This window comes from Sebastes fasciatus, chromosome 22 (genome assembly GCF_043250625.1).
Source record: "Sebastes fasciatus isolate fSebFas1 chromosome 22, fSebFas1.pri, whole genome shotgun sequence".
Taxonomy (NCBI): Eukaryota; Metazoa; Chordata; class Actinopteri; order Perciformes; family Sebastidae; genus Sebastes; species Sebastes fasciatus.
Window position 1 is genome coordinate 4,216,747 of NC_133816.1, and position 24,525 is coordinate 4,241,271.

Below are 24,525 nucleotides of genomic sequence, written 5' to 3' on the forward strand. Positions count from 1 at the left end.
TGCTGAAAAGTGACGAAAGTTGTAAATGTATTTTTTTTATGTGGATCTGTGTTAACTCTACACTGTAAAAGAGACAGTGTATCTTAAGAGACTTCCTGGTTAAAAAAAGGGTTCAACAAAATAACATTACCATTGAGCTGTATAACTGCAACAAGTTCTTATTTTCTCATGTTTGAGACAATGATGGAGCCCAGGAGCAAATGATCGACTGTGTTAAAGAGCTTTGTAAATTATTTTATCATTATGACAAAAGTGAGCAAATAAGGTGATCATCAGGGAGACTGACGGTCTTAACTTGCTGACAGTCTTGCCCTTACACTTCATTTATAAATTTGCTTTATGGGAAAAAACAGGAAAAAAATGCTGTTTCTTCAATGAGTTTCTGATAAGTTGGGGACAACTAAGTAGAGGCATCGTTTTGTGACAATACATACAGGATTATTAGAAGATGTCTCATTAAGTAAGCAGGATAACTGCACCGTTGGGGCTGCAACTCACAATTATTTTTATCACCGATTAATCCATCAATTTAGTCCATAAAACTTTCGAAAATAATCAAGTTGCTTGTTTTGTCGGACTTATAGTCCAACACTGAAGGACTGATTAATTGATTCAGCACTACCTTAATGTGCCGGAGTCCAGATGCCACCATATTACCTCACTTACGGACTTAAATAGTGTGTGTCATTTATTTAATCACGACTCATTATTGAAAGAAATGTGGGATGTAATTAGGGCTGCACAATTAATTGAAATTTTATCGAAATTGCAATATAGCCTGCTGCAATTTAAAATTAATTTGTTAATTTTGTTAACTGTTCAATATTGTGGTGCTGCGGAGATGTCCTGTCCTATACGTCATATTCTACAGACTTGAGAAAACATCTTTGTATTGCTACAGATCACCGCAAAAAAATCACACCATAATCATTTTAATATGCGATGAAAATGAGAATAAAATTATGATTCACTCTAATATCGCAATTGCAATATCAGTCAAAATAATTGCAATTACTTATTTATATATATTTCTCTTAATTGTTCAGCCCTAGATGTAATTGTGGTAAAAGTGAGCAAACAAGGAACTGGACGACTGATTTAATCGTCTTAATACAACATGTACATTATGGATTTGGCAGGAAATCTGCAACATGGCCTTATGGGACATAACAGAAGGACATACAGTTACTTCAGGGAGTTTCTTGTATACGTTCAGGTCAAGTTGAAGCATTATTTTTTGCAACAGTTAGGTGAATAACTGCACTGAATAAACCCTGGAGCAGCTCTTTAGTTCAGCATTTCTCTTCCAGATTTAAAGGGTCTCTGGATTTTCACACTCTTCACACCTCATAATCTGGATAATCCTGATTTGTGAGACAGCCCCTATAGGCGTAATTTGCGTCATAAAAGCGCTAACTGATAGATGATGGAAGCTGTACCAACTCAACCATTGTTTCATTTGATTATACTGATGTTTAACAATGGAGCATCTTTGACATCTTGTGCCCAAATACAAAGGCATTCTCGTTATTATTTTATGAACTCTCTCTCTCTCTCTGATCTCCTCCACATCCCTCCTCTCCCAGATGTGTTCCCCCTCTCTCTCCATTTATCCTCCATAATTCACATGTTGATTTTAGCGGGCAATAGCAAATAGAGGGGGATGATAGATATACAAGCAGAAAACATGCACATGTTTTTGAGTGTTCACACACTTAATCACCAGCACAACCATTTCCTGGGAATTCCCTTTGAGAGAGAGAGAGAGACAGACAGAGGGAGTTAGTGTGTGTGAGAAAGGAAGGGGAAATCAAAAGGACATGGTATGCACTGTTTGCGTGACAAGACCCTTCTTCCGAGGCTAGACACACACACATGCACACACACACACACACACACACACACTCACACACACAACATCACGTCATCATTACAATGTGAAGGTCTGTTGCTGATGTATGGATTTACATTAAACCACTGGTATTGTCCATTTTTCTTTTGTGTGTAACACCACACCTGGCCTCTATCTGCAGAGCACTCCTATGATATTGGAACTATGGACTTTACCATGCAATATTTCGCACGATCCACAAACACACATACACCCACACACACGTGCATGCATTTGTTGGAAGACTACAGAGCCAGATCAGTGAGCAACTCAGTTAATCATTGACGGCCGCTCAGATACATCATGGACACACACGCCTACTTTCTCTATGGAGAAGATTGCAGAATGGAGCCTGCACTCTGTCTCAGAAAACCCCAACACACACACACACACACACACTTATTATGGTCAATGACACAAGCAGGGCATGTCAGGTTTGCCTGACACTGCTGCAGAAAAATATAGGGCAGGAAAAATAATTGAATCCTTTTGTGTTGACATGAATTAAAGAGTCATAGTAACTAGGGCTGTCAAAGTTATAAACGCGATATGCAAATTTGGTTTAACGCCACTAATTTCTTTAATGCAACCTGCAAATTTTAGGTTGTAGCGGGCTCAGTTTTAAAGGTATAGTGAATATACTGGCATCATATGAAACTAAAAAAACCTAAGGAATCCATCGGTACCAACCATGGCATAGCTTGTCATGAAAGAGGCTAAATAACGCTCCAAACTTACGCTAAAATTTCGGCGAGGAAAAGCTGGCATGACCATTTTCAAAGGGGTCCCTTGACCTCTGACTTCAAGATATGTGAATGAAAACGGGTTCTATGGGTACCCACGAGTCTCCCCTTTACAGACATGCCCACTCTATGATAATCGCATGCAGTTTTTGGCAAGTCAGCACACTGACACACTGACAGCTGTCGTTGCCTGTTGGGCTGCAGTTTGCCATGTTATGATTTGAGCATATCTTTTATGCTAAATGCAGTACCTGTGAGGGTTTCTGGACAATATCTGTCATTGTTTTGTGTTGTTAATTAATTTCCAATAATAAATATAGACATGCATTTGCATGAAGCAAGCATATTTGTCCACTCCCATGTTGATAAGAGTATTAAATACTTGACAAATCTCCCTTTAAACTACATTTTGAACAGATAAAAGAGGTGCGATTAATTTGTGATCAATCGCGATTAACTATGCACAATCATGCGATTAATCGCGATAAAATATTTTGATGGATTGACAGCCCTGATAGAAACAGAAACATGTCAATAAAGTTCTGATAAAGGGTGATATTTCAGAGTGTAACTTGCAGCTCAAGGTGCATTCAAATGGAGCCACTTGTACTGAGGCAGGTGCTTTCTCCTCTAACCACCTGGGGGGAAAAGGGGGAGAAAGTAGAGAACAGGAGGGAGGAAGAGTCTGAAGTGAACCTGAGCCTGAGGAGAACCGGCTTGACAAGAATCCAACACAACACACTGAAGCAGTGCTGCTGGCAGCTACAGGGGAGTTTTCTACTAACTAGAGTATCTGATGAACACACTCTCTCTAACATAGTGGGCTTCTGTGTTCAGAGGGGGTCTAACACACCTGCACACACACACACACACACATTATCCCTATCTGTCTAACACACACACACACACAGCAGTCTCGTGTGTCCCTTCACAACAGTGGGCCTACTGTCAGCAGCAGGCTGTCATGTTTGAGTCAAAGTTTGAGTCAAGAAACAACGATTCGTTTCACTTTGAGGCTCAAACAGAGAGTATTAATCTGGCGGAGAAAACAAGTTTCCTTCTCACCTCGTCCCATTTGATGAACTTGCCGCCCTTCTTCAGCGCTTCGTGGACGGACACGGGTTTGAGCTGCAGCGCGTGGACTCCCGGCTTGGCCCCGGCCATGGCGAGGGACTCCCTGCCCGGGTGCCAACGCCTAAACCCGGCTACGGAGAGCTGGACTCCTCGGAAGGAAAGAACCAGAAAAGAAAAAGAAACTTCCTTCCTTCCACTTCTGCTTCTTTTCCGGGGAGAAAGGAAGTTTTTTCAGACCTCAAACTTTAGTGGAGCCCGCCGAGAGTGTGGAGAACATGAGGAGTATAAGTCCACAGAGACAGAGAGAGAGAAAGACAGGACTTGTCTCAGCGCGCACCGCCGCTGTCTGTCTGTCCTCTCCGCGTCCACGCAGCGCGGTGGCGCGCATACAACTCCCCCTTCTTTATATTATTACAGGCTTTGATTCATATGTTTATTTATTCATGCAGGATCCTTTAATCGCGCAGAGAGATCCTTTCCTTCCTTCCTCCCATCTGGTCGACCCCTGTCCTCTCTCCTCTCCTCTCCTCTAACAACTTTCTCTGCTGCTGCTTCCTCTCTCTCCTGTCGCCTTCGACGCGTTGCTTCTTTCCTCCTCCTCCTCTCCTCCCTGCATGTTTCTGTTGGGGGGGAGAAAAAAAAGACGATTCCGAGAGGGAGAGAGTGAGAAAGAGACAGCGTCAGATAACGTTGAGTGAATGAGGAATGAGAGAGGAAGGAGTTTGTGTAAAAGGGGAGTGTTTTAATCCAGTTCCTCTGCCTACCAATCTGTCTGCATGTCTTCTAAAATTGACCTTATGCATACACGAACATGATGTCTATGCTTTCTTTCTCTGAAATAATATCGATTTTTTCCCCTATAGCATGTTTGCTCAAACTTTACACACCTGCAGTCAACGTGTCTGGGTGGAACTTAAAGGTGCACTCCAGTGGTTTAGCATTGCACTTCAATAAAGTTTGGGGACTTGTGAGATGCAGATTAAAAAAAGAAACGTCAAAATTAAATCAGCAGGAGCTGAGATATCCTGACCTTTGGTCCCTATGAAGTCAAACTCCAAAAGTCCTACACTTCCCACAATGCAACAATAAAGTGGCTTTAATAAACCCTCCACTCCTAGTAAATGGCCGTGTTTTTTGCCACTTTTTAATATAGGTTTTCCGTTGAAAATGTGTAGTCTCCAAACCAGTAGGCTACGTCCGGGTCTGAGAAGTGAAGCCAATGAGGAAGCGCCTTAAACTTGCATTCTTTCTAATAGCCAGCAGAGGGCGACTCCTCTGGTTGCGAAAAGACGTCCGATTGTATAGAAGTCTATTAGAAAATTAACCTACTTCTCACTTGATTTATTACCTCAGTAAACATTGTAAACATGAGTTTATGATCTCAATCATTAGTTTCAAGTCTCCTTCAATACAGCATGATGTTCATTTAGTAAATTATGGTCCCATTTACAGTCAAATAGACCATAAAGCAGGGGATGCTTTAGGGCGTGGCTACCTTGTGATTGACAGGTCGCTACCACGGCGTTGTCCGGTCTGGGTGTTGTCCGTGTTTTCGTCTTACACCTTTAACCATTTCACAGTGTGTTTTCAGTTCATGAAAGTTAAATGTAACATTTTGGTTGCCTAAAAATTTCGTATTCAGCGTTCGGTTGTACTTAGCTCCACCTTCTCGTGTCACTTCTGGTTGCAAAAAAACAAGATGGCGACGGCTAAAATACTGAAATTAAGGCTTCAAAACAGCAGTCCACAAACCAATGGGTGACGACACGGTGATTACGTCCACTTCTTATATACAGTCAATGCTCCAAACCCAAGTCGAGATAACCCTGGTGACATCACAAGGGGTAATTTTTTCTTTAACTTTCGAAAGCGTCTTTGGAGCCACAGAGGACATTACACAACTGTTTTCATGGACAATGTATTCCCATTTCGACTAGATTGACCTTGATGTTGTAAAATCTGTGGAGTGCCCCTTTAATGAGCCCTCGAGTACTACAGCCATATGAAGCTCAAGTGTATTGCGAGCTATCGCAAGTCTTTCATGAACTGTTGCACAGTGCTTCATAAAACAATAAATCTATGTTTATTGTAAGGGTATACATCCACATATTAGCAACACCACAGGACGACCAGGATAATCTAATGGGGCACAAGATGATAAAAGGCAAAATGATGGGGAAAAAGTAATTTTTTTTTTATCTTTTCTCAAATTTGTCATGCTTTTTTTGGTGAAATACAAGATACCGTCACCTCATCAGGCATCTAAACACCCATCATTTAAAACTATCTCTGAGCAGCAACTCTTTGGTTTCTCTGAACTAATGTCCATGTTATGCCTTTGATGGCGGGCCGCAAGAAGACGCTGCTGTGTTTTAAAGGAATCGTTGGACAATATGGGAAATATCGCTTTCTTGATTAGAGCTAGATGATAAGATCAATACCACTCTCATGTCTGTACACTACATGTGAAGCTACATCCAGCAGCCACATCCAGCAGCTGGTTAGCTTAGCGTAGCATGAAGCCTGGAAGCAAGGGGGGGACACACCTAGCCTAGAAACAACGGGTTAATCTAAAAGTAAAGCTCTGCTTCTTATATGGTTTGCATGTAAAATCTTAATCTAAAAAAGAAATTCGTAATTTAAGATGCCCTATAAATGTAGCATGGTAAAAAGTTCAACATTTCTCTCTGAAATGTAGTGGAATAGAAGTATAAAGTAGCATTCAATGAAAATAGTCGAGTACAAGTAGGCCTACCGATAAATTGTAAATATAGTATTTGAGTAAATGTACTTAGTTACATTCCACTACTGCTTATTGACTTTCTTGCTGAGAGTTAGATGAGAAAATCAATACCACTCTCATATTTGTATTGTAAATGTAGATTTACTTTTGATTTAGCATCTTTACGGCAAGAAAGCGAATAAATGGATTTCCCAAAAAGTCCAACTGTTCCTTTAAGTGACCACAAACCAAAAAGGTTTGGAAGCACTGATTAGCATAAATAAAAATGGTGTAAGTTCCATCTCTACTAAAAATCACAGGCATGCATGACATGCACGCTTGTAGAAACATGAGACTAATCTCCTGTTTGCTGTAGTCTGAAGGAAGCAGACATATAATTAAAGGTTGTTTTAATTCTTCAAATTACCTTTGCCTTTAATTTCTTTAACCTATTTTCCCTGACGGTGACAGATTACTTGTGCATCCTGTAACGTTATTAAAAACATGGTAGCAGTTATTGGAAAAACCCAGCAATCAGTTTAGAGGTAATCCTGGAGCAACAGGGGTGTTACTCAACTAGTCGGATTGTGAGATTAAGGATGTAGTTTATACATGATGATGTTAAATCTGCATCATACAAACTGGTAATAATTTAGGTGAAGTAATTGAAGCCGCTGAGAGTCATCAGGTAACTTTCCCCTGCCTCCTCCTTTGTCAGTGGCAACGTATCATGTTTTAAGATGCGTGAGAGCAAAGGAGGCTTAACAGTTACAATCCCGTCCGAATCCTGCTGCCAAGCAACATTTCTTGTAAAAAAAAAAAAACTACGGAGCAACAGATTTTTTGGCAACTCTTGCCATTCTCCAACTCCCTAACTACACCCGGCAGGAATGTCTGCTATGCTGCAGCCTGCTGACTGCCCGGTGGTGTGTTTCGCCATAGCGAGGAAGAGGAAATCCAAAGAAAATCCACAGGAATCAATCAAGAAATATATCATCATGAACACAAAATTTGAAACTGCTGGTGTCAGTGTTACATGACTCCGAGGAGGAGCACACATCCAGTCGGAGATACATTGTTTAACAATTCAGCAGCTAGACGGATCGCCATGTGTGTGTCTCTTTGTATATCTGAGCTGTGTGTGTTTGAGTAACCGAGTCCAGGTGGACTTGTTGATTAAACTGATCTTGAACCACCACACACACACACATACACACACAACCTCTCAAATGACAGCAAACAAACACAAGATGGACACATGCATATGCATTCTTTCAACAGCGCAGAACACATGCATAAGCGGGGATATTGTGTTTCTCTGGTGCATAATAAAATGCACACACACACACTATCTTTTTAGCCAGACAATGTTGTGTTGAATGCTGCATTTGAAGTGCAGGCACCTGTGGTGTCAATAGACTCTATTCAGCCCTCTCTCTGTTCTCTCTCTCTCTTTTTACAAAACATCCTCATTTTAGGTCACTCTGTCCAAGCCTCTCTCTTCCTCCTCTGTGTTTTTGCCCAACTCCTGCTCTCTCATTCCAACAGGTGTCCAGCTCCCATTGGCCCGTGCAGTAACGAGAGTAACCGTAGATGAGCAGGCTCTTTTATATGTTTTTCTCTCTTCTCTTTTCTTCTCAGAATCAACTTCATATTTCTACTTAATGGTTTGGCTCCCCAGTTCATTCTGACCGCAGTCCAGTCAGATCTCTAATGCTCATGGATGGATTATTGAACGGGCCTACCGGGGACAGGCCCAGGGGCCCAACGTGTCAGGGGACCCCCCTGGCCTTCACCTTCAAAATGTCATGCAAAGAGACACGCTCCAACCAACCAGGAAGAGACTTAAAATGACTACAAATAGACCAAAACAACTACAAAGAGATGCAAAACAGATGCAAAGAGACACAAAATGACTACAAAGAATCTTAAAATGACCACAAAGAGACACAAAAGAACTACAAAGAGACACAAAGCAACTACAAAGAATGGCAAAACAGAGCAGGCGCCCCATGTACCAAGGCTGAGTCCTTACCGCAGCGGCCCGGGTTTGAATGCGACCCATGGCCATTTGCTGCATGCTGTCCCCTCTCTCTCCCCCTTTCAAGACTATCACTATCTCTATCAAATAAAGGCAAGAAGCCAAAAAAAATATCTTTATAAAACATTAGGCAAAATTGACTACAAAGAGACACAAAACCACAAAAAGATGTGTGACGACTACAAAGAGACACAAAACAACAACAAAAAGAGGCTAAACAACTATAATGTCTGTGTGTCTTGCTCCTCTGTAGGAGAGGTGGTGGGGCCTTTGGCATGTCTGTGCCCAGGGGCCCATTGTCCCATAATCCGCCCATGCTCATCCTCACAGAAGGTGCTTTTCTAACTGTACACAGAAAAAGATCAACCTCTGGTGAGTCTGCTTTGGTGCTGCTCTCTAGTCGTATGACCTGAGATCTAGCACAACTGTGTCCACATTAAAAAGTTAGTTGCTGTTTGTGTATGTCTTTTTTGTTTTTTGTCGGTGAGACCACCTATTAGTCACAGACTGAAATATCTGGACAACTATTGGATGGATTGGCATGAAATTTGGTACAGACCTGTGTGGTCCCCAGAGGATGAATCCTAATGAATTTGGTGATACCATGACTATTCCTGTCAACATATCCTCATACAACAGTTTGGTTCGTATGATATCTTACGAAACGTTATTCTTCATTTTTCGTGTGTTTTCCTACGAATGTACAGCAGCAGGTGATGCACGTGTCAATTTCTGCTCCAGTCTTTTCAAAATAAACTTCCGCCTTCACAGAAAGTGGTTAGTTTTAGGCAACAAAACTACTTAGTTAGAATAACACTGGAAGTGGTGTAACTTAAGTACGGAAGTTATGCAAGGTCTCCTGTGCGAAAATCTGGTGTTTTTTGACCCACCCATCCAGCCCGACCTCCTCCCTATACGGCGTTCGTCGCCCTTTATACTTCCTGGTTCGCAATTATGGGGATTTGATTTTGTAGGATACAAATTACAGTGCATTACTTTTCGTAGGTAAAGCTACGACCGGTGTATGAGAACAGCCCGTTCCTGTAGCACCACCATGAGACATTTTGGGGTTTTAGTGACATGTCCTGACAACTAATAGTTTTCCATGAAAATTGGTGCACATAATAAATTCATGAACCCCTGAGGATGAACCCATATGACTTCGGTGATTCTCTGAGTTTGCCTCTAGCACCACTGGCAGGTTAACATTTAGTGATATCGGATGGGTTGCCATGAAACAGCTGCGGTGTCCTCAAAAGCCCCCTTTCATAGGACCACAAAAGACAGGCATAGAAAGAGAGGAAAAACAGGACAAGCAGAGTAAAAGGAAGTATCGTTTAATGAAAGAGATACAGAAAAGAGTAGGACTTAAGGGGAGAAAGAGAGGAATGAAAGAGATAGAGATAGTTCATTCATTGGAAATGGAACTAGAGCAAATGTGAGATCCAATCATGTTCAGGTATGTTCGTGTTCAGTTTTACAAAGAAGTCGTTCCTGTTCTCTGGAATAAGTGTAGGCTGTCAGAAAAGGCCTGTTAATAAAGAGGGTTATGAAAAGAGAAAAGAGAGGTTAAAAATGGAACAAAGCGAGGGACAGAAGACACATGAAAAGAGGCTGAGAGAAACGGAAGACCCACAACCACTCCTCTCTCTCTCTCTCTTGTAACAGACAGATCTTTCTCTCCAACGCAAAGCCACGGACTCACAAAGACACATTGTATAAAGACACACAGGCATATTCACTGGCTCGCCACACACTGCCCCCTCACCACACACACATGCATGCACGCTCAGAAACACACACAAGCATGTACAGTACACACACGGGCTAGCTTTAATAAGAAAGGCCTGACTCAGTCAACAGTAGCAATAAAAACTTGATCAGATTACTCTCCACAGCGCTGCTGCTGAGACTTTGGCCTGAAGTCGCTGACAGTTCACTGGAGACTGGACCCATCTGTCTCCGTAACACTTGCCCGGTTATTGTCAAGAAAAGCTATCATGTGGGCATGTGAGCAAAGTGCTCATTACAGTGTGCCCCAGAAGAGGCATTCATAGACAATGCAGATGGATATGATGATCGAGAATTCACATTCCACTCTGTCCAAAAGAGTTTAGCTCCAGCTGTCAACCCCTATCCCCTGCAGCCTCAAAATGCTCCACATGGGGGGACCGAACCGGACCCAACAATTTTGATGCCTTCATGGCGTCACATGCCTGCAATATAATCCTATACTGCCATCTAGCTGTTGCATGGCAACACTACCCTCCCCCTCTGTGCAGGGGTTGTGCAACAGTTAGGAATGTGGAGTTTCAGCTCTGCTTCAGTCTGCTGTGAGAATACTGGGGGTGTAGCCTACCTGTGTGTGTGTGTGTGTGTGTGTAGTGTGCACCTGTCGACCACAGCAATGTGTGTGTCAAGTGTTTCTGCAGAAGTGAATCAGGGTAAAACTATTGTGTAAACAGCACACTGCATAGGCTAAAACAAGATTCAAGCGCACAATTGAGAGAGACTGATTTGGATTCCATACTGAAATCATGACAATCAGTGAATACAATACAATGTTGGATTCAAATGATTTTGCAATACACTTCAATGTTGACTTCACATGTTTGTGTATTCGTTTCATCCATCATGTTATATTCACAAATTCTTGGTTGGAGAATTTAACCCAGCTGTAGGTGTGTTGGTCTGACTCGTCTCCAGGGGTGACCTCTGACCTCCTCATGGAAGAAGTACAGAGAGCCTAAGTCACGCCCCTTCCGGTGGACCCCATAGGACCTTTTTTCTGAAAAAATATGAACGGTCTTAATGGTCTTTTTATCAGCCGGGAAGAGATAGAACGAGCGAGACCCGTTGCTGGTGTGAGTACATCCTGGTACGAAACTCATCGTAGCTTCAGAGAGAGAGATGTCACTACGCGACTTTTGGGTGTGTAGTCTTTTTGATTACGTATTTTCACAATTTGATACTTCAACAGTTTTACAACAAACTGCGACTTTCTTGTCTTGCAAAAAAAAATATGTATCTCTCTATGTAGACTATAGTTCAGATTTTTTCAGAAATAAGGTCCCATGGGGTCCACCGGAAGGAGCGTGACTTGACAAAAAAATGTATCAATAATCATTTACAAAGCGTAACCTTATTCCTCCTGAGTAGCTGCAGATCAGTGATAAGCTCTCTGAATGGTATTCATGAAGCTTGTATCTGCTAAAGAAAAAGAAAACTTATGTCTAAGAAATGTGCAATGGAGCCCAAGAGTGGCCATAGAGAGAAAAATATACATATATCGAGGCCACAATTTACTAATTTGTGCATACAAGATACATTTTACACAATTACACGCGGTAGATCCACTGGTTAAACTTTGTGCAACCTGCATCAGAGTGTTGACCACAGATGGACCAGATACCTGGTGGCTTCAGATGGCTGTAAAGAGAGTCACCAGTGTGAAGGAAAGGCCTTCAGTATAGTAGATAGGCGCACCAGAGAGAGAATACAACCCTTCCAAGCGCCTGCAAGCTATTATAGCAAAAACTACCGAAAGCAGCCTGAACTCATGACATCAGACGTCATTTATCTCGTGGGCATGAATTAACCAAGACGTGGGAACGATTTAATTAAATTTAGGCCACGATTTACTATCTTGTGCGCACAAATGAATCAAAACGTGGGAACGATTTAATTAAATTTGATGCCACGAATTATATCTCATGCGTACAAATTAGTAATTTGTGGACTCCACATATACACTATTTCTCTCTCTATGGCTCCATATGAGACAAAACCATCCAGATTGTTTCTCACAGAGCTGACATCTCAATGGAAACAGCTCAACAGTTCCCCCCTGTGGGTGGATGACTTCCTAAACTCCCTGTAAGAAGCAAAGGAGAGAGGTCTGTATTTCTGAGAGCAGCTCTCCAAATGAAGCTCCAGGAGTACGGAGGACGGAACCTGCCAAAACCAAAAATAAATAAATAAATGACTCAATAATTAAATAAATAAATATGCCATTAAATGTGCCAAAAATTATATTGAAAATTAGAGCTGTCAAAGTTAACACAAGTCAGTTTTAAGGCTAGAGTGAAGATACTGTCAAAAACTGGCATGGCCATTTTCAAAGGGGTCCCTTGATTGACCTCCAGATATGTGAATGAAAATGGGTTCTATGGGTACCCACGAGTCTCCCCTTTACAGACATGCCCACTTTATGATAATCACATGCAGTTTTGGTTAAGCCATAGTCAAGTCAGCACACTGACACACGGACAGCTGTTGTTGCCTGTTGGGCCGCAGTTTGTTTTGTGTTGTAAATTGATTTCCGATAACAAAAATATACATACATTTAACAGTATTAAATACTTGACAAATCTCCCTTTAAGGTACATTTTGAACAGATAAAAAAATGTGTGATTAATTTACATTAATTGCGACTAACGTATTTAATCAATTGACAGCCCTATTGAAAATAAATGTAGGCATTAATTAAAATGTGACATAAATGTATCAATTAATTACTGCCGACATGTATTTTTATATTATTTTTGGTACATTTAATGGCAAATTTATTTATCAAGTCATTTATTTATTTTTTTATTTTGGCAGGTTTTGTCCTCCATACTAGAGTCCACATAAATACATAAATAATTTTTAAGTGATAGTCTGTTTTGCAATGTGATGCCAGGTGCGTGGTGAAAATACTGTACGGTCACACCATAGAGGAGGAAGTTGAAACTGAGAGTATACTACAGAGTTTGTTTCTTCCGCTTATGTTCTAACTGTACATGACTTTGTTTATACAGAATTTTAACTTGCAATAGAGTTGTTGTTTTTTCAGAATGCAGTATAATAATAATAAGTTACATTTTATGACTCTTTGCAAGCTTGAGGTTCTTAGTGAGATTATTTAAGCTCATGACCTGACATTTTCTCACACTCATGCATCATACCATGCCATATATACTAGCATTGTACCTTTTCAGTCACCCCGAGGCCACAACAGTTTCAGTATTGCATGCTAACATTATCACTTCCTCTCCAGAGCTCTGCGTCTGTCTGACGAGAAGTGGAAAGACCCAAATATCAGGTCATACAACTCCACTTGTGCAGATGCACACAACTAGTCTGCATTTTCCTCTTTTACCTGGTGACACATTGACACAGTTTTTTGTGTATAATAGAGACTGCATGTCTATATATGTGTGTGTTGTGTGTGTGACACGTGAATGTTTAAGTTACCGTGTGTGTGTATGAGTGTGTGCTGGCCTGTCTGTGCTTACTGAACTGTAAGTTTCAGACATGCTCGCTGAATAATTCAGTTTTTTTTTTATATCTTGTTGCCATGGTTGTCTGTGAAATGGCTGTTTGGGCCGGCACGACACACACACACACACACACACACACACACACACACACACACACACACACACACACACACACACACACACACACACACACACACACACACTCCAATATGAGCATGTTGACAGATGTGAACACCCCCATGCACACTCCAAAAGGAGGGAGAGAGGCAGACATTATGAATCCGCTCCCTCTCTTTACCTCCCCCTTCACTTCACACTCCTATTATTATTAAAACTCTTGTTATTAAGCAGCCTAGTCGGGGTGTGGGGTTCCCCGCTGTGACAACACAATGGGCCGACTGTGAAAAACTGGGACTGGTTTCCTGTTAATGGAACACCTCCAGTGGGTTTTATCTCTGCTGATGTTAAAAGTTAAATCCCCAAACTGAACCCAAACTAGTAAATCCAGCTGCTCCCAGCTGCTTTCAGTACAGCGTGTAATCTTAGAAGAGAAAAACTACATTTTGCAAACATGCAATAGTTATTTTTGCATACTGTAGGCTTATCTTTTCATAAACTGTGAAAATCTAGGTGTGAAATTGTATCTGTATACATTTCACACATTCCAGAGGAGGCATTTGTTAGGAACTAGTCAAATGAGCATTCAAATAGCAAAGTGTTTGAAGCCGTTCGGCCCCGGGCCAAACTGACAATTTGTGCACAATACAATACAGCCTGGTATGTCTTTAGTGCATAATGGTTTGCCACTAATAGGGAACACAATGACTAATAATAGGTCATTTAAAGTTAAAAGGTTTGTCAAAGGTTGGGCTATTGAATAGGTCACTGAAAGACTAAGTATTTTTAAAGTGTGCTAAGAGCACACAGACTAAATCAAATGTCTGTTTTTTTATGTTTATATGTGATGATAGCAGCAGTAGAGCAGGAGCGGAGCACAAATATAAATCACTTTAAAAAGCTATACAAAAAATATATATTTTTGGGAGGTATATGGTTGAGGAAGAGTTGTGATAAGGGTTGCGTTAAGGGTTGGTTTATATCTACTTTTTAACTCTGGATGGAGATGTGGGTTGTAAATAAACTTGGGATATATATAATTTGGGATGTAGATAAATCTGTGATAGTTTATATATTATATTATATTATCATTCTATGATATATGAGTTATTAGAGGAGAAAGGGGTAGGGAAATATAAGTTGTACTTCTACCTACTCCTTTTCGGACACTATTACTCGTTTGTTATTATTTTGTATTTTTATTTATTTTTATGTTCGAAATAAAGTCTTTCATTCATATTGTGCCAGCTATGTTAAAATGATCCCAGTTGGCTCCGGGGGGGGTCACATGTGAGAGTTAAAGGAAAAGGGGGATGAGTGTATATGAGAAGGAAACGAGAAGAAAAGGGGAGTGAACTGTTTTTTAAAGTTGGAAAAAAAATCAACATTCTTTTTTTTTCCTTTTTTTCAGACGCGCTACGTCGGATGCGCTCGAGTCCAGTCAGAGCGCGCACGCACCTCTCGTGGGGACACACAGCGAGAGAGAGAGAGAGAGAGAGAGAGAGAGAGAGCGAGAGAGAGAGACGTGTGATTTCTCTTTGTACTGAATGAAGAGTTGAGGTCGGCTCTCTTTCTCTAGAAGCACAGTTTGCATGCTGTAAATAGCCCAATAAGCCGGTCACTCTTCACGTCTCGCCGTCTCGCCGTCTTGTGTTTACTGGAAGCTGCCGTCTCCTGCCAGTGTCCCTTTAAGCGGTTTTTGGACAACAAAAGCATCAGGTCCAACGCTGTGTCTTCTCCGGGGGATTCCAAGTCACTCATTTATCAGTCGGGGTGTTTTTTGTCTCCTCTCCGTCTCCTCTTCCACACTTCCACACCTCCGGGGGGGATTTTCTTTTTGCGACCATGGCTGCTGTAACGAGCCCGGAGACGAGCCCTCAACCTCGGGTATATTTCCAGACGCCGGCCGGCACCACGGAGGAACCGGAGACACCGGTTCGGAAGCAGGGACGCGTTACCGTCAAATACGACCGCAAGGAGCTGAGGAAGAGACTGAACCTGGAGGAGTGGATTATCAACCAGCTAACGGACCTCTACGACTGTGAGGTAAAGACCCCAAAACAATACCCGGCCTCCAAAACCGATCGAACCTATCGATCAGGCGGCTCCGTTAAGTAATAGGGCTCTAATAAGAAGCTCTGGGCTCGTCTGTGTGTCTGGTCCTGAAGCAAACTGTTGATAAAGAAACATTAACAGGCCCCTTTTGTGGCTGCTTTTGGCCTAGCTTCGCTTCTTATATACAGCCTCTATAGTATCTGGGCCGTATGCAAGTAGGAGATGAGGTAATGAAGATGGAAAACTAGGAAAGAGTGTGCACTTTACAAGAAACAAATGATTAATTTCATATTTATAACAGTCAGATAAAAAAAAGAGCTTATTGTTTAACTTGCCACCCACAGGTAGGCTAAATGGAGCTGATGCAGCTTTATAGCCTTCTCGTGAAATAGACAGCCTCTGCTCTCTCTCTCTCTCTCTCTCTCTCTCTTCTGATTGGCTGAAGCGGTTTTAAAGCACACCTGTGAATTAATTTAATAAAGTAGTAATGGCTGGCTGGAAACCATGATTTTGGCGTTAAATACTTTGTTTAGCTGCTCTTTGGGAGCTGTTTTGGATGGAAAAGTAATAATTTTTTTATAATTCAATATAGAAATTAAGAAAAAACTGAATTTTTGTGTGGTTGTTTTTGGTTTATCTTGGATGCACCGAAATTACTTTTTCAGTCTCGACACCGATAGCGATACCTGGGCTTTGGGAATCGGCCGATACCGAGTAATGATCCGATACCAGTGTTTGATTAATAAGCTGTATGCGTCATGTGTGACGGGGATTATTCTTTTGTGTGTGAAGAAACATCAGGCTTGACTTCAACATCGCTTTCCTAACTCTGTAAAACAAAATGTAAGAAGTTAGTATGTAGATAACATAACATACATTTTGTGAATTGTTATTTATTATTAAAATAATAAATCGTACACCAACAACCTAAACAAAATCCTCAAAATTACAGCCGATCAGACTGTTATCAGGCTATTAGATAGGTGTTATCAGTCGCTATAAGCCCCATAGATGTGGGTCAGTAGGGGCCTACTACACCCACTAGTAGGTTTTATCGTCTATTCACATGGTAGATCACCGGAAGAAGGTATAAAAGAACAGCGACCTCTAGCGACCGTAGTAGTTATGACAGGAGCAGAAGCGGAAGTCAGGTGCTGTAGTATAGACAGTGTGAAACTCCATAACGGGTGGAGGGTTTTCACCCAGGAAACCGGAGGTCACATCCTGTGTGAAACCAACAATGTGTATTTGTCTTTGTAGTTATTTCACCCAAAACACGGTGTTTAACTTAACTAAGTGTTTTTTTGCCTAAACCTAAAGAAGCCTTTTTGTTTGTATTCAAAACGTGACGTTTCATTCAGTTTTACAACATGTTAGAATGTGTTACTTTTAAGTTTCACTTTCACAACGTAGTAGGCCCCTACTGGCCCACATCTATGGTGCTTATAGCGACTGATAACGCCTATTTACCGGCCCGATAACTGTCGAACCGGGTGAAAATTAACAGGAATTACAATTCAAGTGTAAACCTTTTTAATGCAGCAACAAATTGGTCAAAACTTAAACAGGAATTAAAATTCCAGTATATAAACGTGGAATTGAATTGAATAGATCTGCCCCATTGTCACCAATATCCGATCTGGTATCGGTGCATCCCTAGTGTATCGAGACTCACCCCATTCTTGTTTATTCTAATTGCAAACTTTTAAGTAAAGCGAAAGGCAGGTGGTGAGGGAGATACTTTCTTCAGGAAGACAAATGAGATCATACTGATGAGTCTGGGTGGGGGGGGGTCCAGTCACGGATCCTGTCACCCTTCTAATGACCTCCCTGGCCGTAGTAATGACTGAGCATAACCACTTTACTCTGCACTATCACACATCAGACCCTATAGGTCACGGAGAGCCGTGCAGTTCTAATGTAACCTGGCGGCAGCTGCGGTGTAGCTGCTGGCGTCAGTAGTTGGTAAGCTCACGTCGACTCCACTGAGCTGGCATTGACCCACATTCTATTCCTAGCGCGAGGAATACGACGACTTAACAGGTTTGGAGAATTCCTGGTAGGCTAACGGAGACAGAGAGGCAGGAGTGCAGGAGGCTGGAAGAAAAATTGCGCACCATAGAGGATCAAAAAGTTAGACTTGTTTGTTGTTACGGAGCAAAACTTTCAAAAACTCTCAAAGGGCTCTACTTACTGACACACACAGGCATACAAAGGCTGTTGTTATAATGGTGCGGTTGTCTTGTTGCAGACAGGTTGGCCATTAACAACAGAAGAGGAGGTCTAGCTGTCTCCACATTTACACCTGGAAGTCCAAAATCCAATCTGACACAGTAACTAATTGTAACCAGATGTTGTTCCAAGCCAAACATGAGTGTAAATGCACTTGGAAACCGATACCTCTCTTATCACTTGGTGTGAAAACCAGATGGAAAACCAGATTGTATCCTACTTTCTTTGACATTTTAATGGCGGTTACAGGGATATCCCGTGACACGTGGATAATAATAATAAAGTAGCAGGGATACATGCCAGCCGAGGCGATTAAATGGCCTGGGGAGGATTATAAAATCAATGTGCTGTGATTGTCTGCCAGCGATGGATTAATATGCTATGGATTAAAACCTTGCAGAGTCAAAAGAATATATTCAGGAGAAAAATCTCTGCGGTACTGTGTTCTAGTGTGACCTTTTTATAATTCACCAGAAGACAATCAAAGTGGAGAGTGATAGCAGACACTCATTCATTAAATCCACTCAGTCTTTCAGTCATGCTTTAATGCACTGATGCTTTTTTTGAGCAAACAGGGTCACACAAAGCCTCACAAACAGGTGTCGCATTGCCAGTGAGACTTGGATTGTAGTGATTTATTATTGTCTGATTACAGGTATATCAGATTATATTGATTTGTTTCACATTTTTGGACACATATCTCTCATAATGATGCCTATTTTTCTGCTGTGGTTCCCCATCTTTTCATTGTCCTGATCCCATCTCTGCCTCGGCTGTTAGACAACAAAGAGATTAATTTACAGTCGGTTCACTGATGGAGACACATTGGGCTCATTTAGACGGAGAGATGTGGAGCACGTGCTGCTAAACAGTGTAACTGGAGAGGCAGCTTGAGCCGGTCAGGGAGCGGAGTGGGTATTGGGAGAACCCTGTTCGCTGACAAAAGATATAGAGCGTGTCTTTCTCCTCCTCCATATCTGCTTAATCGTTCTCTCCTTTTCTTGCTGCTTCTGTCTTTTTGTTGCCATCAGCCGCATTTTTCATTTTTCATTTTTCACCCTTCATTATTTCTCACCTCCCTTTTTATTTCTCTCCTGTCTTGGATGCACAGTTCTGCTATTAATACAACCGGCATGTTTGTTCAACAGGGGAATTCATAATGAGCTATTTTCCCCATTCATATAATCCCTTTAAACACGCTACAAGCAGTCAGACAGTCATTTCTGCCAGCCAGCTTGTCAGATATTCATCCAGCCACTTAGTCAGTCCATCAGTCAGAGTCGCTATGGGTAATAGTGAGGAGCCGAGCCTTAATATGACTCCATGGCAACAAGGCTTGGTTAAATGTTTATGTTGGTTAACCATGCAGTGGAAAAAAACAAACGGTTGTGTCCATTTTGCTTTCCAAAAAAAGACCCTGTTTTCATTATAATTAGAGGCATTCAGTTATTAGATTAGCAGGGCTTTAGTGAATTCATGCAGTCGATGATAATGTGGCATTTGCTTTGTTGAAGAAACTGGTTTTGATAAGGGGTCCAGTAGAGCGGTGATTCCCAGTGGGGTTACTTGAGTTCATTTGATAGGGCTGTTGGGGCACATTATGGCACGTTTCCACCAAGCAGTTCAGTCCAGTTCAGCTCAGTTCAGTTCAGTTCAGCTCAGTTCAATTCAGTTCAGTTCAATTCAGTTCAGTTCAGTCCAGTTCAGTTCAGTTCAGTTCAGCTCAGTTCAGTTCAGTTCGGCTCAGCTCAGTTCAGTTCAGTTCAATTCAGTTCAGTCCAGTTCAGTCCAGCTCAGTTCAGTTCAGTTCAGTTCAGTTCAGTTCAGCTCAGCTCAGTTCGGCTCAGCTCAGTTCAGTTCGGCTCAGCTCAGTTCAATTCAGTTCAGTTCAATTCAGTTCAGTTCAGTTCAGCTCAGCTCAGCTCAGCTCAGCTCAGTTTAGTTCAGCTCAGTTCAGTTCGGCTCAGCTCAGTTCAGTTCAGTCCAGTTCAGCTCAGTTCAGTTCAGTTCAGCTCAGTTCAATTCAGTTCAGTTCAGTCCAGTTCAGTCCAGTTCAGTTCAGTTCAGTTCAGTTCAGTTCAGCTCAGTTCAGTTCAGTTCAGTTCGGCTCAGCTCAGTTCAGTTCAGTCCAGTTCAGTCCAGCTCAGTTCAGTTCAGTTCAGTTCAGTTCAGCTCAGCTCAGTTCGGCTCAGCTCAGTTCAGTTCGGCTCAGCTCAGTTCAATTCAGTTCAGTTCAATTCAGTTTCTGTTCAGTTCAGCTCAGCTCAGTTCAGCTCAGTTCAGTTCGGCTCAGCTCAGTTCAGTTCAGTTCAGTTCAGTTCAGTTCAGTTCAGTCCAGTCCAGTCCAGTCCAGTTCAGTTCAGTTCAGTTCAGTTCAGCTCAGCTCAGCTCAGCTTAGTTCAGCTCAGTTCAGTTCGGCTCAGCTCAGTTCAGTTCAGTCCAGTTCAGCTCAGTTCAGTTCAGTTCAGCTCAGTTCAATTCAGTTCAGTTCAGTCCAGTTCAGTCCAGTTCAGTTCAGTTCAGTTCAGTTCAGTTCAGCTCAGCTCAGTTCGGTTCGGTTCGGCTCAGCTCAGTTCAGTTCAGTCCAGTTCAGTCCAGCTCAGTTCAGTTCAGTTCAGTTCAGTTCAGCTCAGCTCGGTTCGGCTCAGCTCAGTTCAGTTCGGCTCAGCTCAGCTCAATTCAGTTCAGTTCAGTTCAGCTCAGCTCGGCTCGGCTCGGTTCGGTTCGGTTCGGCTCAGCTCAGCTCAGCTCAGCTCAGCTCAGTTCAGTTCAGTTCAGTTCAGTTCAGTTCAGTCCAGTCCAGTCCAGTTCAGTTCAGTTCAGCTCAGCTCAGCTCAGCTCAGCTCTGTTCGGCTCGGTTCGGTTCGGCTCAGCTCAGCTCAGCTCAGCTCAGCTCAGCTCAGCTCAGCTCAGTTCAGCTCAGTTCAGTTCAGTCCAGTCCAGTTCAGTTCAGTTCATTACACATTTGATGGTTATTTTTGTGTTTCCATTAGCAAAAGTTGTGGATGGTTCCAATAGAACCACTCCATTCTTGGTACCATCTCGGTCAAGGCTCCAAGCGAGCTGAGCCGATACTAGACAGTGCAGTTAAAACACTGCAGACCACTGTTTCGTCTGAGAGAATCTTCACTAGCGCGACACGGGACATCCTTGATTGCTAAATAGCCAAGCTGCCGTCAAGAGCAACCGCAATTCTAAATTCACTTGACCCACATTTTAAAAAATGGCAGCAAAACTACACCGTACACTATGGCGTACAATTGCAGACGCTTCTCTGTTTGGTTGCCATTGAAATGATTCAGCTTGTGTCCCCTTGAGATGATGTCACGGCAGTCTCGAGCGCTACGGCGATCAGCTGAGGATCACGAGTTACAAGCGTTGCTGACCTTGTTGTCGATGCTAGCAGCTGTTGTGCAGTTAAATTCAGCATTTTATAATGCTACTACTGCCTACATGCGCAGGAGGCAAGCTATTATTTGAGCGCTTTGCATCAAATCTTGTGTCCACCGCTTCTTCCTGTTTACACCGGCATGCGCATGCCCAGCGTACGTGGTAGTAAACACACACTAAAACGCTATTAGTGTGGATGTAGCCTGAGGGGGTACGATCCGCAGTGGAAACACGGCTAGAGAAAAGGACCGTGTACCAAAAGAGTCGTACCATGCAGTGGAAACACGGCTTTAGACAAAAAAAGGTTGGGAACTGCTGCAATAGAGCCTCCAAATCCCACAATTCCCACTCGTCTCACAGTTTATATTATAAACCCAACTGTTAGGTTGAAAACATAAACACTGAACTGGCAGGAAGTGTTAGGATTTAAGAGGGTTACTGGGCACATCACACAATCAGCGAGTGTTTCTTTAAGGATAGATGCCTTTTTAAACTGTGTACACTTTCTTTGTTGTTATTGAGCCTCCACTCTATTACTGGCTCTGTATATAAGGTGCTAAGTGAGTTGGAGCTCACTCCAGGGAAAAGGAAAGTGTGGGGGGGGGTTTCACTCATCGAGTCCACAACTCCACTTGTAGTAGAAAATGATCAAATTTCACTCCAGCCTTGGTATCATTTCCATGGCAACTGTGCTGTTAAATGTTAATTTGTCAGTTATTCTCTCTCAGTTCAGCTGTGTTTTGTGCTCGTAGTACCCTGGAGCTGACCAGTAGCTACATGGTTAACAGTGGGGCGAGTGGGCGGTCCAAACCCCAAACTCCAGGGCCCTACGTGGCCACACACACACACACACACACACACACACACACACACAAACACACACACGCACACACACACACATACATAAACACAGATGGGGATACGAGTGAGAACAGAGGCAGGATTGGTGAGCAGGAATGCAATAAACGGGGGAAGAGAAGGGAAAAAAAAGTAGAGGGGATGGCAGGAGGAGAAGGAAAAAGTAGTAGGAGGAGGCAGGGATGTCAGAGAGGGAGAAAGTGTTATTGTAACATGTGTCCCCTGCTACTGCTGAAATATAATAGTAGAGCCTAAAGTCCCCTGAAAACAACACAGTGACTCCTGACAGCTGAATAAATGAATATCACTCAAACACATACTAATGAACATTACAGTAAAGGATAAATGGATGATTCCTGATTGACCTTCCGACACACACCTGCACAAAAACACACGCAGAGTGTGCAACATTTGCTTAAACCTTGCACTTTAAGGTCTGAATACCAATCAGCATTACCCTGTTTCACTCTGTGTGCGTAAGAGGGCGACTACAAAGAGTGGTTGTTACACAGCGGGAGTGAAAGACTCCAGTGTGTCTTTGTGAATACCCCACACACCAACACAAACACACACACAGACAGACATGGGCATGCACACATGGTGTTAACAGCTCACATGTGGTTGAACTACGTGTTGAACAGTTCTTTTCCTGTTTAATTGCGGGTGAGTCAGCATGTACTGTAGCCCTGACCCACTGACGGACCATGTGAGTGTTTTCTAAGACAAAGACACACAAATCAAACCAAGCTAGAAAGTCAGCGAGGGAGACCAAGCGCATGTTTTGGTTAGCGTGTGAGTAAGATCGGAAGGAAGTTAAGAATGCCAGGCCAGAGTAGGCATGGATGAAGAAACAGAGAGAGAGAGAGGGAGGGAGAATGAGGGATGTGAGTCATCCAGGGGAATGTTTATGCATGTTGTCACAGGAAGTGTGTGAGACAAACACATACAGTACATAGGAAAATGGACAATATTAACAAACCACTTTCCCCCAAAAATACAATCAATGCACACACCTGTTGATGCCCACAAACACACACTCACATGTCCGTCTTGGTTTCACCAAATAAATTTGCTAATTTTTTGTGAATCACTTCTAAAAGACATTTTGCTTAACGTTTGCTTAATGTTAGGAGATAAAGGAATGTTACAAATAAATCAAAGTTTGGTTTAAAATAACTACGTAAGTGACGTTACTTAAGAACGTAAGTTACGTGAAAAATAAATCAACGTTTGTATTCAAATAATTACGGAAGTGGGGTAACTTAAATAGGGAAGTTACGTGACAAATAACTCAATGTTTGGGTTAAAATAACTACGGAAGTGGCGTAACTTAAATAGAGAATTACGTGACAAATCAACGTTTGGTTTAAAATAACTACGGGAGTGACGTTACTTAAGTACGGAAGTTAAGTGACAAATCAAAGTTTGGGTTAAATAACTATGGAAGTGTCGTAACTTAAGTACGGAAGTTACGTGACAAATAAATCAACATTTATGTTAAAATAACTATGAAAGTGCCGTAGTTTAAGTACTTGACTTGACTTCTGGTTTCACACAGGACACAAACGGCAGTCTCCTAGGCTAAAGTCCTGTGTTTTTTGACCCACCCATCCACCCCGACCTCCTCCTCCCTACGCGGCGTTTTTTTCGCTCTTTATATTTCCTGGTTACCGTATGTGGATTACATACAAATTGATTTTGTGGGATATACTGTATATGAATTACAGTGCATTACTTTTCGTAGGTATGGTTATGAACGGTTTATGAGAACAGCCTGGACAGGTCTGTTGGCCAATTTTGTCAGCATACAGGACTGTAAATAATAAGCTATGACCCAGTAACATATTGTGAATATCTTTGGGTATACATATACTACTTAAAGGTTTGTCTCGTTGTTGTTTGTCACAATCCTCCGTCATGTGTCAGACAGCGTAACCTGCACATACAGTACTGATTGTCTAACACCTTGTAAAACCCTTCAGTATTATGTTTCAGCAGCAGCTAAGCCTGATGAGCTTGTCATTCCATCCTCTGTCACACAGGTCGGGCTGGCAGCCAAGTGTGAAAGGTTTAAACAAAACCATTTTACCTTAACGATCGCAAGTGAAGCGAGGGCACATTTGGAGTTTGATTTCGAA

At 42.1% G+C, this 24,525-nt stretch overlaps 2 protein-coding genes across 3 annotated transcripts in view; one reads left to right on the top strand and one right to left on the bottom strand.

Moving 5' to 3' along the window:
* The window catches only part of plcb3 (phospholipase C, beta 3 (phosphatidylinositol-specific)), a 110,184-nt gene that overhangs the window by 54,143 nt on the left and 31,516 nt on the right, over positions 1–24,525 (bottom strand). The window contains exon 2 of one of the 2 annotated variants that reach the window (XM_074623037.1): positions 3,700–4,328. In XM_074623037.1, the coding sequence (XP_074479138.1) occupies positions 3,700–3,798 (99 nt within the window). In that variant the 5' untranslated portion in view covers positions 3,799–4,328. Of the gene's footprint in view, positions 1–3,699; positions 4,398–24,525 lie in introns of those variants that run through there. The other variant, XM_074623036.1, reaches the window with a different exon arrangement.
* The window catches only part of ppp1r14bb (protein phosphatase 1, regulatory (inhibitor) subunit 14Bb), a 30,648-nt gene continuing 21,444 nt past the window's right edge, over positions 15,322–24,525 (top strand). The window contains exon 1 of the mRNA XM_074623035.1: positions 15,322–15,898. Within this exon, the coding sequence (XP_074479136.1) occupies positions 15,698–15,898 (201 nt within the window). The 5' untranslated portion in view covers positions 15,322–15,697. The remainder of the gene's footprint in view (positions 15,899–24,525) is intronic.